The sequence below is a fragment of the Garra rufa genome, chromosome 22, assembly GCF_049309525.1.
Source record: "Garra rufa chromosome 22, GarRuf1.0, whole genome shotgun sequence".
Taxonomy (NCBI): Eukaryota; Metazoa; Chordata; class Actinopteri; order Cypriniformes; family Cyprinidae; genus Garra; species Garra rufa.
Window position 1 is genome coordinate 21,852,403 of NC_133382.1, and position 18,214 is coordinate 21,870,616.

The 18,214-nt window shown below is 36.9% G+C and overlaps 1 protein-coding gene across 1 annotated transcript in view; it reads right to left on the minus strand.

The window, feature by feature from the left end:
- The window catches only part of mkxa (mohawk homeobox a), a 38,920-nt gene extending 27,189 nt beyond the window's left edge, over positions 1–11,731 (minus strand). The window contains exons 1-4 of the mRNA XM_073828187.1: positions 11,620–11,731; positions 10,713–10,997; positions 7,482–7,641; positions 6,163–6,316 (exon numbers count right to left, since the gene is read on the minus strand). Of these exons, the coding sequence (XP_073684288.1) occupies positions 6,163–6,316; positions 7,482–7,641; positions 10,713–10,888 (490 nt within the window). The 5' untranslated portion in view covers positions 10,889–10,997; positions 11,620–11,731. The remainder of the gene's footprint in view (positions 1–6,162; positions 6,317–7,481; positions 7,642–10,712; positions 10,998–11,619) is intronic.
- Between the last annotated feature and the right edge of the window lie 6,483 nt (positions 11,732–18,214).

Below are 18,214 nucleotides of genomic sequence, written 5' to 3' on the forward strand. Positions count from 1 at the left end.
ATGCATGTGATAATAAAATACAATAATAAAATAAATTAAAAAATGTTCAGGATTTCAAGATTCAGATATATTTACAGAAGATAAAATACTAGAAGATGAAATATTACAAATATTTAAAATATACATGTGATAATATGATCAAATCAAATAAAAAAAATCAAAATTTCAAGATTCAGATATATAATTACAGAAGATAAAATACATGCAAAATATTAAATATTAAAATTAAATATTGAATTATTTATAATATACATGTGATAATAAATTTTAAAAAGTTCAACATTTCAAGATTCAGATATATTTACAGAAGATAAAATACAAAAAAAATTATTTAAAAAAAAATAAAAAAAGAAATGTTCAAAATGTGAAGATTCATGTATTTACAAAAGACAAAAAGGTATGCAAAATATAAAATATTAAAATATTTAAAATATACATGTGATAATAAAATAAAACAAAATGAAATAAGAAACATTCAAAATTTCAAGATTCAGATATATTTGCAGGAGATAAAATACAAAAATGTATGCGAAATATTGAAATGAAATTAAAAATACAGACTATTTACAAGTTTGGTGGTTTGATTATTCTTTTTTAAAGAAATTAATACTCTCTCACTAGAAATGTATTCATTATTTATAATGTTACAAAAGATTGTTAAAGGCTGTTATTTTGTACTTTCTTTTAATAAAAGAATTTTAAAATGTCTCACAGGTTCCAAAAATATCAAGGAACAACTGTTCTCAACATTGAAAAAAAAAGTTTCTTGAGCAGTAAATCAGCATATTTGAATGATTTGTGAAGAATCATGTAACACTGGCAACTGGAGTATTGGCTGCTGAAAATTTAATTTAGCCATCTCAGAAAAAAATTACATTTTAGAATAGAAAACAAATATTTAAATAGTGATAACTTTTTTTGAATCAATTGTGAATCAAATAAATGCAACCTTTGTGAGCATAAGAGATTTCAATGGATTGTTCAGACTATATACAGCAGATTTATCTACTCTTACACAGTAGCAGCTTTTATTCTAGACTGAAGTGCAAATGCAACAACCGTATGATGTCCATTAATCAAGGTACGGAGTTGTCTGTTATTTTTGCCAGAATACTAAAAACCACAAGGACAAGTCAAGAGATAAATAACTTTGGTGGAACTGCAAGTGATAAATCGTCTGATTTCATTCTGATTTTAGGTAAGAAAACCAATAAAAGTATTAACTTTCTCATCAACAGGGAAAAGAAAAAAAAACTCGGACATTCCAATGTCATATCTCAGCCTTGGAGAGACTGTGTTCAGTTGATCTTTCCGTTCCGTTGATCATTCTGTAGAAAACACCCAATCATTCATCTCTTATTATTTGCTCAGCCACCTGTAGTCCCATCAGTGATTCATTAAGAACATAAATAAGAGACACGGACTTGTTTTATTACTGGATGAATCGTGAGACTTTGTTCGTTCTTGAACGAAAACTATCAAAGGCATTAATGCTGATTGTAATACAACAGATGGGGATGCTCCAAAATATTTCCTCCACTAATGTTACAATTCCAAGAAAGTTAATACTTTTGTTGCAGAATCAAATTAGACCATTTATTACTTACAGTTCCACCATGGTTATTTGGTGTGTCCTTGTGGTCTTCAGCACGCATTTTGCCTTTAGTCAAATCTACAGTTGAGGTCAAAAGTTTACATACACCTTGCAGAATCTGCAAAATGTTAATTATTTGGTTAAAATAAGAGGGATCATACAAAATGCATGTTATTTTTTTTATTTAGTACTGACCTGAATATTTCCACATAGTCCACAAGAGAAAATAATACTTGAATTTATAAAAATGACCCTGTTCAAAAGTTTACATACGCTTGATTCTTAATAGCCTACTGTGTTGTTACCTGAATGGTCCACAGCTGTTTTTTTTTTTTAGTGATAGTTGTTCCTGAGTCCCTTGTTTGTCCTTAACAGTTAAACTGCCCACTGTTCTTCAGGAAAATCCTTCAGGTCCCAAAGATCCATCTTTTCACACTGAGGACAACTGAGGGACTCATATGCAACTATTACAGAAGATTAAAACGCTCACTGATGCTCCAGAGGGAAACACAATGCATTAAGAAAACTTTGAAAACTGTGAAAACTTCAGTAGCTTCTGAAGGGCAGTACTAAATGAAAAAAAAAAAGATATTTAGGCAAAATAAGAAAAATGTGCACATCTTCATTCTGTTCAAAAGTTTTCACCCCCTGGTTCTTAATGCATCATGTTTCCTTTTGGAGCATCAGTGAGCATTTGAACCTTTTGTAATAGTTGCATATGAGTACCTCAGTTGTCCTCAGTGTGAAAAGATGGATTTCAAATTCATACAGTCATTGTCGGAAAGGGTTCAAATATACAAAAATGCTGAAAAACCAAAGAATTTGTGAGACCTGAAGGACTCTTCTGAAGAACAGTGAGCAGTTTAACAGTTCAGGACAAATAGGGGACTCATGAACAAATATCACTGAACAAAAAACAACAACAAAAAAGATCAGCAATTTCATTTATAACTAGGTGTGTGGATTCCTTGTTGGTTTTGATTCACTCATTTAAGAAAGTCAATGAGCCAAATTACTTATTTAATATTTTTGGGTATATCAGATTGCTCACTCAACATCCTAAAGTCAACATTTTTTTTCAGTGCACCCTTATTGTATACTACCTTGACAACCATTCCATAATGTAGGAAACAAAGGTAAACACACTGGAGTTCACACAAACGCAATATTTCCTAGGATACGGGGTAAGGATTGCGTGAGTGAATGCCTCCTAAGTGAGCTAGGATTTCACTGCAAGGCTCTATCTTGACTCAAATGTGTGAAGAGCGTGTCTGAAGCTCAGATCTTCTGTAGCACGTAATTACCGAGCTCAGACACGGCAACGACAGACCTGATGAAACGTCTGTGCAACAAAATGTTCCCTCTAAACAGCTAGACAGCTCATATGCATAGTAAACAAGTTGTATGATGTTACACGATGTCCTACTTGTATAATCACGGCTCGTGATGTTTTGGTAAATTGCACAGAAAACAGGTCACAGAATTGCACTTTTTATGGTACGCGCTGCACTCTCTTCATTTCTTTGTATATACACTACCAGTCAAAAGTTTTTGAACAGTAAGATTTTTAAAGTTTTTTTTTAAGTCTGCTTACCAAGCCTGCATTTATTTGATTTAAAGTACAGCAAAACAGTACAATTTTAAAATATTTTTACTATTTAAAATAACTGTTTTCTATTTGAATATATTTTAAAATGTAATTTATTCCTGTGATTTCAAAGCTGAATTTTTTTTGCATCATTACTCCAGTCACATGATCCTTCAGAAATCATTCTAATATTCAGATTTGCTTATTTGCATTTATTATTATTATTATTATTATTATTATTATTATTATTATTATTATTATTATTATTATTATGTTGGAAACAGCGGAATATATATTTTTTCAGGTTTCTTTGATGAACAGAAAGTTCAGAAGAACTAGAAATAGAAATCTTTTGTGACATTATAAATGTCTCTATCATCACTTTTAATCCATTTAAAGCATCCTTGTTAAATAAAAGTATTAATTTCTATAATTTCTTAGATTTGACAATGAGGGAATTCAAGGTCAAAGGTTAACCCAGGCTGCTGACACAGTTTCTGTGCCATTCTCGAGTGTAAAAAAGAAGGAAGTTATTTGTAGGATGGGACAGATGTGACCGGCACAGACTGGGCATTCCTCTTCTAACCACAGAGTGTGTGTCCTCATCCAAGACATCTAATCAAGGCACCAAATACAGAGTGTGTGTGTTTGGAGGTCACTGTTAAGCACAGGGGGGATGATAAGTGTTCTGACTGAATGTCTCATTGTGTGTGTGGATGCTTATGTTGAGCGACGCGGCCAACAAACATGCAGTCTGTCAGACAGCCAGCAACATCCCTTCGTTGTAACGCCTTAGCGTGTGAATTAGAGCGAGAAGGAGAGAAGGAAAAGAGAGACTTTCAGGATGTTTTTGTGTTTGTGCATGTAAGCGCAAGATTGTGTGCGAGTGTTTGTGGTTGAGTCCTGACGCCCCATTGCGGTGTGTTAATCACAGTGTGCATGACTGTCTGTAAGCCTACGCGTCTGTCCGGTTAACTTAAACACAGAGGAGGATGCACACACGAGCCCTGCGCTCGACATACCCCGACCCTGATTTATGGCTCGGCTGCTATACGATGCTATAAAAATGTTTGGAGTGTTGCACTGACTGCGTTGTAATAAAACATCCATGTTTAAGCGTCCTGTCTGCTCTGTTTCAGCTACATGCTGAATAAAACCCCAAACAGTTTCTTATAAATACCACAACACTTCATACCACACAAATTTAGCACCAGGATAGGTGAATTTGTTTGTGCTTGTTTGTTTTAAAGAGCAGTTTTACTTGCACTGTGTGTATATACTCAAGCAGTGATGAACTGTGTTTATTGCAATATCTGTGCAACACATGTCTGAATATGTATGCACCTTTTTACTAGTTTACTCATCCTCACCTCTCTAGAAGGAAAACTATTAGGGGCATTAATTGCTATTCCAAGAAAGATAATACTTTGTTTCGAAAAGGCAGACTTGTCCTTGTCCATCATCGACTTAAACTCTCAAGTGTTGTTGAATCAGAAACTGACTTGAGAAAGAAGATATTTTGAAGAATACTGTATGTTTTCTTGTCAATACAATGAAAGACAGTCGGGTCCAATATTGTTTTGGACTTTTAATGACTTTCATTGTATGGAAGATCCATTTTTGTGATCAAAAGAAGAAGTCATACAGGCGAATAAATCATGACAGGATTCTCATTTTTGCATAAACAGTTCCTTTAGTTTGTATGTATATGTGTTTGTGTTTCATCCTGAACCAAAACAACAACAAGACCGATTATTCAACTTTACATTGGTAAAATAGTTCACCCAAAAATTATTTAATCACCCTCAATGACCTTAAAGGGAAAGCTCACCAAAAAATGAAAATTTACTCATCCTCAAGCCGTCCTAGGTTTATACGACTTTCATCTTTCAGATAAATACAATTGAAGTCATAATAAAAAAATGTCCTGTCTCTTGCAAGCTTTATAATGGCAGTGAATGGGTGTTGAGATTTTGAAGTCCAATAAAGTGCATCCATCCATCATAGAAAGTACTTAGGTTACGAGCCTTCTGAAGCGAAGTGTTAAAGGTTAAAGGCCTTCTGAAGTGAAGCATTTGTATAAGAATATCTATATTTTCAACTTTATAAACTGTAATCTCTAGCTCTGCTGACTGTCATATTTGCGTTTTATGAGAGAATGGCGTTTCAGTGGATGATGTAGGACGTAGGTGTAGTGTAAGCTGTTTTTTAAAAATATTTTTCTCATGAGAAATGTCTCATGAGAACCAAGATTTGTTTACACCAAAGAAAAATCAGTCTCCTCTTGGCTTATATTGAAATTCTCAGACATTTTGGAAATCCTTGTTTTGTACTCTACGGTTTATACATATGGATATTTTTCCTACACAAATGCTTCAGGATCATTTTGGAGCACTTTTTATGATGTACAAATGCACTTTATTAGACTTCAAAATCTCAGCAGCCATTCACTGCCATTATAAAGCTTAGAAAAAGCCAGGACATTTTTTTTATGTAACTCCTAATATAAGTAATTTTTGGGTGAACTATCTCTTTAATAACCCTTACTTCTGTGGAACACAAAATAAGATATTTTGAAGAATGTTGAAACTGTCCATACAATGAAAAATAATAAGGTCTAAAACAACATTAGACCCCACTGACTTTTATGTGTAAATCATGACAGGATTTAGATTTTTGGGTGAACTATCCCTTTAAGTGTGTGTTACATCCCAGACTACAATCACCACAAAAACTTCCACCCAACTTTCTAATTAGTTGTCGATCAATGTGAGTTTTTCAATGACAGACTGTTAGTATTATATTTAGTCCCAGACATTGTTCAATATTAAATTTCCTCGGTTTCTGCAACACATTCAGCATTGGCACCTTGCATATGAGTGTGTTTTTGTTAAGTCTCCATAAGTGTACTGCAAAAATAATTAGTCTCGGTTGTTTTTACATGTGTAATGTTGTGTGCAATCATGAGAGAATGTCGTACCATCAGAGCAGGAGTCATCGCTGCTGACACTCAGTCTTTCTGCGTTGCCCTGGACGTATTTGTTGTAGAGTTTGATCCGAAGGGCCCAACTCAAATCAGGCTGCCTAACTGTGTTCTTCAGCCGCCGTCGAGCATTTGCAAACCAGTTGGACACCTGAGAAAAGAGGGAGGGTGTTGGAATGGTACTGAGGAAAGAATGACCAATAAATAAAAGGAATGGTCAGAAAAAGACACAAAAGATGTGCTTAATCTGTATCTTTTATTGATTCAGTTTTCTTAACTACTATCGTCCACTTGTGTTTGGACTAAAAGACCCATATATTGCCTTATTTATTGGGACGCCATGAAAAATTAAAATAGCACATGCAGAAATCCCAGGAACACAGTGAACGTAACATTACATTAAGTCTTCTTCAACTGAGACGATGACGACCTGGGTGCTTATTCTGGCCTCTGCCACTCTCACCTAATAATATTCCTTTTCCTCTGCCCGACGTCTGTCTTTTTGCAATAAAAACAATATTTAACCCAGCCTTCTCCATTTCACAGAGACCAGAGACCATTAGATGTTATACTAGGAAAACTTTTCATGCCCGATACACTTCAAGCCACTTATGACAGGCATTGTGCTTTAAAAATGTTATTCAAGCCCTGAGTTTCCTGACCTCTGCTTTATATAAAGTTCTCAAAGAGCAAAAGCCATATTTTTCACTTTAAACAGGTCAGCAGAGGCCACTTTCTGAAAGAGGCATTGAGGAAATGGTAGCAATGAGAAAAGTTTAGGTGTATCTTAGGTACTAAAATCTAGGGATTTGTTCAGTCACGTAGGATTATTTATTCACTGAAATTGAGCATACGTTTTGTGTTTGTAAGTCTTTTTTTCTCATATTGCAGTGCAGCCTGCTCACATTTTTAACAAATGGGACTTTTTCATGAATATTAGAACCAGATTAAATTTGTAGGGTCATCCAGAATAGCGTCTTCAGGCTGGGCCAATTCTTAACAAATTTAGAGAACATGTTTATGTCTTCACGTATATACAGAGACACAGACTGAGACAGATACACACAAACCGACACTCAGCACAAACTGGAAAACACATATGTGAAGAGTTAAACACAGGCCAGAATGTCTCTGAATTTTAATATATATTGACTAAACAATAAAAAACCAAAACCTTCGAGTTGGTTGCAACTCGTGTTTGGAACGAACACCTGCATTTTCATCTCGATGTAAAAGAAAACTGTCGTTTTAATAATCCTTCTGTCAAGAACTAGTAACACGTGCATGGAAAAGTTGTGGAAAATGAACCGACTCACCTGCACAAGTGTCATTTGCGAGCCAAGCGCGAGGAGGATTTTTTCTGTTTTAGTGGGGTACGGATTGTCCCGGTGTTTGTAGAGCCACTGTTTCAAGGGCCGGGCCATGTCTTGCAGAGCTTGCCGTTTATGCCGTACCTTTCCTGGGTTCTGACGAGACCTGTGGAGAAAAACAAGCCGACACAAGCCACATAAATCTCATGACAATAACACAAGACTTAAAAATGGGCACCCATGTGGAGAATTTCCATAGGATTGAATTATTACACATTTTCCACAGAGGGAAAAGTATTAATTCTTTAGGGGGATTCTTGCTGCCTTCTGTTTTATTGCTAGGAAATGTCAGGAAAATAATCTACAGTAAATGTGACCCTGAGACACAAAACCAGTCTTAAGTAGCACGGGTAGATTTGTAGCAATAGCCAGAAAAACATTGTATGGGTCAAAATTATAGATTTTTCTTTTATCATTAGGATATTAAGTAAAGATCCTGTTGCATGAAGATACTTTGTAAATTTCTTACTGTAATTATATACTTAATTTTTGATTAGAAATATGTGACCCTGGACCACAAAACCAGTCTTAAGTCGCTGGGGTATATTTGTAGCAATAGCCAAAAATACATTGTATGGGTCAAAATTATTGATTTTTCTTTTATGCCAAAACTCATTAGGAAATTAAGTAAAGATCATGTTCCATGAAGATTTTTTGTAAAATTCCTACTATAAATATATCAAAATGTAATTTTTGATTAGTAATATGCATTGTTAAGAACCTAATTTGAAGAACTTTAAAGGTGATTTTCTCAGCATTTTGATTTTTTTGCACCCTCAGATTCCAGGTTTTCAAATAGTTGTATCTCAGCCAAATATTGTCCTATCCTAACAAACCATACATCAATAGAAAGCTTATTTATTGAGCTTTCATATGATGTATACATCTCAGTTTTGTAAAAATTTAACCTTATGACTGGTTTTGTGGTCCAGGGTCACATATGCATTGCTAAGAACTTCATTTGGACAACTTTAAAGGTAATTTTCTCAATATTTAGATTTTTTTTTTTTTTTTGCACCATAAGATTCCCGATTTTCAAATAGTTGCATCTCAGCCAAATATTGTCCTATCCTAACAAACTATACATCAGTGAAGGCTTTTTTATTCAGCTTTCAGATGATCTCAATTATGACTGGTTTTGTGGTCCAGGGTCACATATAGCAATGCAATTTAGTAACTAATTTAGCAAACTAAATTATATATTTATTATTATATTATTATTATTATTATTATTTTGATGATCAATATAAAATAACAACCACCTTCATCTAAAAGTGACATGCAATGAGCAGACCAGTGACCTCAAGGTAAACATTAAAATTTCTTTGCTGAAAATTGAAATGTTAGCGATACCGTAAGGGTTAAATATTCCTACATGAGAGCCTAATTAACACTCACGCTCTGTGAAACCAGCATCATGCTATAATTAACTTTCCCAGTCAGGGATTTTCACTTAAATCAGTTCACAGTCCGGCTGCAAAAAACAATAACGGTGCACTGAAACAATTGCATGTAATCCAACATCTGCACAGTGACACATGTGCTATATATTCCTGACTGGAATAGTCTGAGAAAAAAAAAAAAAAAAAAAATCTGTGGACTTTATAGGCATTTAGAGCTAAGATGGTTTGCATAACAAAATGTGTAGAAATTTTGACAGTCATTTTTATTGTCAATTCCGTATTGCTATCACTCTTATAAATAAAGGTTCTTTAATAGTTCCTCTTCCTTCAGACCAGTGAATTGGTTTCAGGTGGCTCTCCGAAGAACTGAAGAAAAATGTTCTTTGTGGAACTTTTAAAATGTTCTCCACACTTTATTTTCAAGCGAGAACAGAAGCTGGTTACTTAAACCTGTAGATGTCAGTATGGCGCTGTTATATCACCTTGTTATCTTCCAAAAACCTGACTGCACATTTAACATATTTTCCCCAACGCTCCGAGGTTCATGTTCAGCAAATATTTTCCTTGTAACCCAGAACTGTATTAACAACCTAAAGAAGTTTTTTTCCCTGCCTGTTCTCAATATCGGCGACACACACCTCTGTATTTATATTAATAATTTTCATTAGCAGTGATATTCCCCTTGAGGCGAGCAGCGCGGCTATAGTGTTATCCTATTGGCTCCGCTTACACGCGCAAACGGACCTTCGGTGAGCGCGAGCCAGACGCACCCGCAGCGGAGGATGTTTGCACAGGTTTTTCACAAGACATCACTTTTAGGCTGTGTATCGCAGTCGTATAATGAAGCACTGTGTTGTCTGCAAATAAAAAACACGTTGGGGTAAACAGCTTGGGGCGGTGAGGCTGAACGCGCTGGGTTCGGAGGGCAAATAAGGGATGACATGGTTTCTTCTTGCGCCCTCACTACGAAAATATTCGTGATTGACTGGACCACACATACAGTTGAAGGAAATGTTTATTTATTAGAAACAGACCTGGACGTGTTTTAAATTTGCTACCGAACACGAATGACCTCATGTACCCGAACGACAAGCCCCTGCTAATTCAGCACCATCGACAGCGACTTAATTGAATTGTGAATATTAATTTCCTGCAATTCTCTTTCTGAAACCTCAACGTATCCTAGATAAGAAGGCGGCGAACAGGCTGTAAATTCAAACCATATGCTCTCTAACCACAACTGAGCGCAAATCTATGGAAAGAAAACACAAAGACCATGAAAAGTCAAACAGTTGGACGTGCCACCGCTTTTCACCGTTGGCTCTAAAATTGAACAACTTGATGTTTATCTTTAATAAGGTTCTCCGTGCTGTCACGCGGTTGAAAACATTAACACCGTTAAAATGACCACATATGACTTAAACAGGCTATCATTATATTCCGGGATTTTCTTTCTGCCAAGTATCTTTCCAGAACAATTAGGGTAATTATCCCGTCATGAAAAATAAATTATGTGCAAAACAGTTATCATCTGTAATAAAGAAAGAAAGCTGACCCTTTTAAGTGCTAATGTGACAGCCTGCAGCTTTAAACCATTTCGAATGAGTTTATCGAAGAAAAGCTAGTTAAATTGATGGAAACGAAGTATTTTATAGCGCATCCGCTTCTGCAGTGTTATAAATGACAATTTTAACTTGAAAACATGTTTGTGAACCTGTAGTATGGGCCTACATTTTACAAAAGACTTTTTCTGAAGAAGATTTTTCTGACATACCCGGTTCTCCTGTGCCGGATAGCTGAGCTGTCTTTGATGACTGGGCTGCTGGCGAGCAGGTCCGGATGCTGTCCATCTATCACCTCTAAATAATTGCGACTGCTCCGTTCCACCTCATTCGCCTTCTCCTCGAATAAAACCTGGCTGCTTAACTTATTAAACACAATTGTGTTCATCTTTGGTATATTAGTCCTTCTTTCCCCTTGTGTCCGCTGAAAGCGCCCTGGCCGCCGCGGGGATGTCCTACTCAACGGAGCCGCTGCGCCTTGTCAAAATCCTGTGAAACTGAAAAAGGTGATATTTAAGTTCACTATCAACGGTGAGTTCTCCTAGACATACCTACATTTCAGACAAACTTCATCTTTATCATTTCTATAGGTGAAAACTGTTTTAACTTAAATGAAAAACGCCTAACGTCAGTCTGAGACTGAATATTTGACGGAACTGATGACTCTGATATGTTTGAAACTTCTGGACAGTTTATTTATGCAAACTTTCATAACCTCAGAAGTTGAGAATGAATGATGCGTATGTATGACCGGTCAACACACAAATAGCATACGAACATAACAGAACGCGACTCTAAAAACTGATTTTACATGTAGAACAAAAATGTTTTATCATCTACTTAATTTCATGTGATTAACTCTTTATTTTTAATTTTTTTTTACCGTACTTAGTGCTATATATTTTGTACATACATATTTATTTACATCCATGTGAAGAGACAAAGATTTGAGGAAAAAGTAAACATTTGGAGAGCGCAATGAAAATGAACCAAAAAACTGTATGACATCCCTGTCACATAAGTTAGTTCAATGAATGTGACGCGACACGCCTCACTAAGTGAAAACATTTAGAAGTCATAACTGACAACAGATATAAAATGTAGGCCGAATGAACGTACCTGAACGTAACCCCTTCTTGCGACTTTCTGTAAAGTGTAATCCAGTTTCCAGTTTCCCATTCCCCTCTCACATGTTCTCCGCTCTAAGATCCTGTGCGCAAACCACACGAACCGCTTTCGCCTCTGTGCTTTATTCAAGCGCGCCCGGGAACATGAATACACGACTCGTCTCGTGTTTCCCAGCTAAGCGGCTCAGACGGCGAACATACAGTGATTGTTTTATGCCGGTTCCGCCGCGCTGCAGGGGGAGGCTACCGGGAGACATCCAGTGCAACAGTGTATTCCCTTGTGTGGGTTCACGTCTGGAACGCGTCCATCACCCGACTGCATGAGAGTTGTATAGAGTTACTCAAATCAGCCAGAGCTGGTGTGATTGGACGCAGTTTATCAGAAGCAGCTTCACCTGAGACTGATGTGCAAAACAGTCACCATTTTGACGCGAGAAAAATGAATGGATAAATTGCAGTCAAGTGGAGAAATAAGTCATTTAGATTTAGGCGTGGGGAGAACAGACTAATAGACTAATGTTCAGATGGACAATAGCATGAATTTATTATAGAGGTGTTGTAACAGATGCTTTCTGTATCTTTTTCTTCAACTTAAGTAAGCCTATGGGTGAAACTTCCGGTTCATTATCCGCTATAGGGAAATAACAGAAGAATAACAACATGAAGTAAACAGTAAAAATTTTGCACTACAAACCTGTGTTTATAGTTAAGATAAAACATTAAAATAATATCAAGCAGCAAAACCAGCTGTTTTAAAAAAAATAGCTGGTCTCAAATGAGACCTGAAGCCAAAATTTACAAATGGCCGCGCACACTCTTACCTTGAGAAAAAGGTTAACCATTTTACAGTAGTAACTTGAACACTTGAAAACGTATAAAATAATGTAATCTAATCTCTCTTTCATATTTTACGTCATATCAAATCGCATGCTATCGTTTAATATTACATTTGGTTTTATTCCCTGTAATAACAAGAGACTTTGCGGAAGTCTGTGTTCCTTCCGTTTACCAAAAATGCTTACCGCTGTAGGACAGCAAATCCCTCGAGACCTCATTTTTATTGTCTTAACATTTTGAGAGCGGAATCACTTCATTGAACAACCTAATTCTTTTCCAAACATGGTTAGCGAGGTCTACAATTACTTCTATTCCAGTTCGCTTAAGAACCTCTATAAACCAATATATAAACAAATTAATTATATCAACGCCATGTGCGATGCTTTATCGGGAGACTTAGCGTGCTGAGGAAACGCTGCTCGCGTGAGTTCCCTCGCGAGCATCGATGTGCTTCTGGTACCCTCTCATTTTCCCAAATTACACGACTTACACGTCGCATTGAATGCCATTGACTGTGTCTTTCGGGTTTATCCAGGGTAGTGTTTGGAGGTGAAGTGACTAAACTCGGAGGCACATATGCGCTCCTTACGCCCCGTATAATTGGCGCGTTCCTTTTATTTGGGTGTATTTTTACCTATTTAATGAACAAACACTCCCGGACATCAGCCCGGTGACTCACTCCCCTCATGAATGCAGTTCATGGAGAGAAAAAACAGTGCTGCTCGACCACTAACGACCACTGAAATCATGTCTTTTCTCTTACTGTCTCTTGTCTACCAGGGGTTTACCACATGTGGGTGCCCACAGGTTTACTCTAACAGTGGCATCTCCAGGGTAACCACATGCCCCTGGGCAGGTAGTCACATCACTTTGTGGTGTACTTCATTTTGTGGGATGCCTACTGCTGTGGTGTGGTCAGAGGCAGAGATAATGTGGGCTGTGAAGCCTTGCTGAAAGTGTAATGACCCTTAAATGCACTTCACCAGTAAACTGCCCTGGTGCTTTGGGTGTCTGCCAGACCGAGTGTCTTATTTAAGGTCTAGTCAGGTTTATTTGTACAGTGTTTCTACCAAGTTGTCGCAAAGCAGCTCAACTGGTCATCAGTGGGGAAGGAAGAACTCGGAGAAAGCCGAAGAGCAGATGACCTCTCGATGGTATTACTAAATACCTAATCTTTGACAGTACACTCTTAATAATAAAGGTTCCTTATTGGCAAATATACAACAGTTCTTTCTGGTCGTCGAATATGATTGGCTGAGAGGAGTGCGATATTCCAGTGATCTCCAAACGAATCACCGTTTCTATCATTCTGATTAAGGTATTTCTCACAGCGAGTGTCATGGCGGACGTCCAAATCCACTATAATTTTATAAACAATACTGTTTTTTACGTGAGAATGCGCACTTGTTTAGACTTACAGTTGAGGTCAAAAGTTTATGCAGAATTGGCAAAATGTTTTTTTTTTCCCAAAATAATAAGATTTTTCACATAAAAGACATTTACATATAGTACACGAGAGAAATCCACAGCTGTGTTTTTTTTGTTGTTGTTTTTTTTAGTGATATTTGTTCATGAGTCACTTGTTTGTCCTGAATGGTTAAACTGCTGTTCTTCTGAAAAATCCTTCAGGTCCCACAAACTCTTTGGTTTTTCAGCATTTTTGTGTATTTGAACCCTTTCCATCTTTTGACACCGAAGGACTCATATGCAACTATTACAAAATGTTCAAACGCTCACTGATGCTTCAGAAGGAAACACAGTGCATTAAGGGGGGTAAAAACTTTTTGAACTTGAAGATCAGGGTGGATTTAACTTATTTTTTCTTCTGGGAAACATGTTAAGTATCTTCTGTAGCTTCTGAAGGGCAGTACTAAAAAAAAAAAAAATGCCTGTCTGAAGTTTGCCAATGAACATCTGAATGATTCAGAAGAGAACAAGGAGAAGGTGTTGTGGTCAGATCAGACCAAAATCGAGCTCTTTGGCATCAACTCAACTCGCCGTGTTTGGAGGAGGAGGAATGCTGCCTATAACCGCAAAAGAACACCATCCCCACCGTCACACATGGAGGTGGAAACATTATGATTTGGGGATGTTTTTCTGCTAAGGGGACAGGACAACCGCACCACATCAAAGGGACGATGGACGTGGCCATGTACCATCAAATCTTTGGTGAGAACCTCCTTCCCTCAGCCAGGGCATTGAAAATGGGTATTCCAGCATGACAACGACTCAAAACACACGGTCAAGGCAACAAAGGAGTAGCTCAAGAAGATAACTGGAGTGGCCTAGCCAGTCTCCAGACCTGAAAATCTGTGGCAAGAGCTGAAGGTTCAAACTTTTATGACTTGGAGAAGATCTGCAAAGGGGAGTGGGACAAAATCCCTCCTGAGATGTGTGCAAACCTGATGGCTAACTACAAGAAACGTCTGACCTCTGTGATTGCCACCAAGTACTAAGTCATTTTTTGCGAAGGGGGTCAAATACTTACTTCACTCATTAAAATGCAAATCAATTTATAACTTTTTTTTGAAATGCCCTTTTCTTTCTTATTGTTATTCTGTCTCTCACTGTTCGAATAAACCTACCAAATTAAAATTATAGACTGATCATTTCTTTGTCAGTAGGTAAACGTACAAAATCAGCAGGGGATCAAATATTTTTTTCCGTTACTGAAAACTTTTGAAAAGGGTGTTCTTGTTGACTATATGTAAACATCTTTTATGTGAAATATCTTATTCAGGTCAGTACTAAATAAAAAATAACATGCATTTTGTATGATCTTGTATGAAATAATTAACATTTTGCAGAATTTGACCTTAACTGTATGCAGTCTGTTAATAAAGATAACGCATTTTTGCAAATTTGGTGCTTCAATGTTTTCAGAGATGTGCGCTCCAAGACATCAGCAGCCATTCAACACTAATAAACCTGATGAGAGCAGCTTTAAATTGGCCAGTTCTCCTGGAATTTACCGCTGGCTCTGATGTCTCTATAGTGGTTAAACATGAGATGTAATTCATTTTGGCAAAACGAAGGCTGAGTGTCGCAGGTAATCACGGCGTGCTGATATACAGCCATATCGCACTGCTACTCGTGTGATACTTTGAGAAACTTTAACATCCATGAAACTTTTCCATCGCAAAAAAGGTTCTTTAAAGTGAAAGCGTGTTCTTTAAATTAAAATGTTCTTCACACTAAGAAAAAACTCTTCACTTAAAGGTTCTCTAGGGAACCCAGAATGATTTTTCAATGGCACTGCTGCGAAAACCCTCTTTTGGAATCTTTATTTTTAAGTAAAACAGGCAGGTTGGCTTGCAAAGAGAAAATCGGACAGAAAATCTTTTACTAAACCCGTGAGCAATAAACCCAAGTGTTCTTCATTACTATTTTATTTCCTTTTCTGCTGGAGCAACATACTTGTGTTTTATTCGCCGAGTTGCCGCAACAGCATCTGCATAAAACAACAATTAAGTGTTTATGAAGAACTAACCCAAACCCCACTTACACCATAGACACAAGTTTGATGACAAACCAAGATGTTTTATTTAACTAAATGTCACACTACTGGAGCAGCATGTGTTAGGGTCAGGCAAGATCCAACCATGTTTCTTACTGTTTCCAACATGGCGAACTCAAGAGTAATGAAACCGGGCTAAATTAAACGCAGGTAGCTCTTTTGCCGTAGTTGTAATTTCCTGACATTACCTCGATGTCAACATGGCCTCTCATTAAATTCTCAAATCCCTTTTGTGGTATCATTAATACAGTCTGTCCCTCATTTAAACCAACGTTTTCACACCATCCACGAGCCTTAAATAGGAGTTGAGCCGCCACTGAAGGTTGCCCCTTAAAGAAAGCCACAGACTAGATTTGTTAAAATCATTGGGCCTTGTGGAAAATATAAACTGTTGAACAATTACACCCATTAGAGATTGTTAAAAGTGATTCAATCAGTGTTTTTCAAATTACCTTAAACATTTAGAGCACAAGTCACAGTATGTATGCTCCCAGCAGCTTTTCCACACACACTTAAGACCATTACGGTGTCCAGTCTGAATGGCATTAGTGTCTTTCAAGCTGGCAAATACAATGTCTTCAAGAATAATTGTGTGTCGAGCTGCTGGTTCATTTTTTCCCACCTCGCCTTTCTTTCTCAAGCAGCTTTTACTTTTAAAGACGGTTTCCTAAAATACATCAATGCCTGTGAAGTATGCGTGTCGTGTTTTGTTTAGTAATCTACTGGGTCGCCTGGCTCTGTGTTTTGGCACGCTGTTATCTTTTCAGGTTGCACTGTTTTCAGAGGTAATACCGTTCCTTTTTTGAAGTGGCTGCTTATTCGTGCGGTTGGTGTATTGAGGTTGGACGCTTCGTGACCTCATATTAAGAATCCTGTGTGCATGCTGACAGCGCAGGGTTTATTTTAGATTTCGGAGAACAAAGGAACTTCAATATAACATTACATGCAGCACATTTAGACATGCTGCCATTATGTGATTTACAGATAGCATTATAAGCAACTAGCAGCAGTACATCAAATACGTAAAAAGCATAAAAGATTGTGGCACATAAGGATGATTGGCAGCAGTTTGATATATCTGGTCCGATCAGTTACCACCACCTTCTCCTGCTGTGTAAAAATCCAAAGCAAAAATCTCCCATTACACAGTCTCGAACACACTATATGAGCAGAAAAAAATCTGATAATCATCAGCAGTTGGCCTGCTGCTGTACTCCCCCTGTCTGTCTTTTTCCGTCTCGGTCTCAACCTCCTCTCTCTTTCTCTCACCCATGTTGGGTGCTGAGAGCTTGATGAACACATCCTGATGAAAAGTCAAGGATAATATCATTCTTGGTCCAGAGCCACAAGCCTCCCAGGCAGGTTTAGAACCCAGAAAGGGGAAGGGGAAGGTCTGTGCTACTCTAGGTCTTATATGTGTCCAAGTGTTTGATGTATTTGTGGGAGGTAGGTAAGGTATATTCACTTATATCAGGTTGCTATCTGATTGTCATATCGGACTCATTTGATGGCATAATTTTTCTATAATATTATATAATATAATATTTCTGCAAGTAATATTGTTACACCAGTAAATAGCATAGTTTGAGTCACTGAATCGTTCACCCAAATGATTTGTTCAAAGGTTGCACAAGGAACTATTCAGTCAAAGGTTCTTTAAAGAACCATCTCTTTCTTACCTTTTCATAATCTGAAGAACCTACTTTTGCCACAAAGAACCTTTTGTGAAAAAGAAAGGTTCTTCAGATATTAAAGGTTCTTTATGGAACCATTTAGAAATTCTTCTATGGCATCGTGAAGCATCTTTACTTTTAAGAGTGTACTTTTGAATATAATTTCTATTGTATTCGTCTGAAATAAGAAAGTCATATACACCTAGGATGGCTTGTGGCTGAGTAAATCATAGGGTAGTTTTAATTTTTTTGTGTGCTATCTCTTTAAACAGATTAAAACAATTTACACTTTACAAGTTTTTAATCTCCTTTTATTGTTAGTGTCGACCATGAACACAGTAATCTCTCATGCTCAACCACACTTCTTAGTTTTAATTGTTAAAGTTCATAAAAATGCTTAAATAATGCTGAAGTTCTTTAAAACTTCCTTATTTTGAAGAGAGGCTCCTGAAATTTATCAACTACCCCTACCCCTATTTTTAGATCATTCCTATGCCCCTGCTTGATACTGTAGCATAGTGCAGGTGATTTTTCCTATTGTAATAAATCTGTGTACTCCA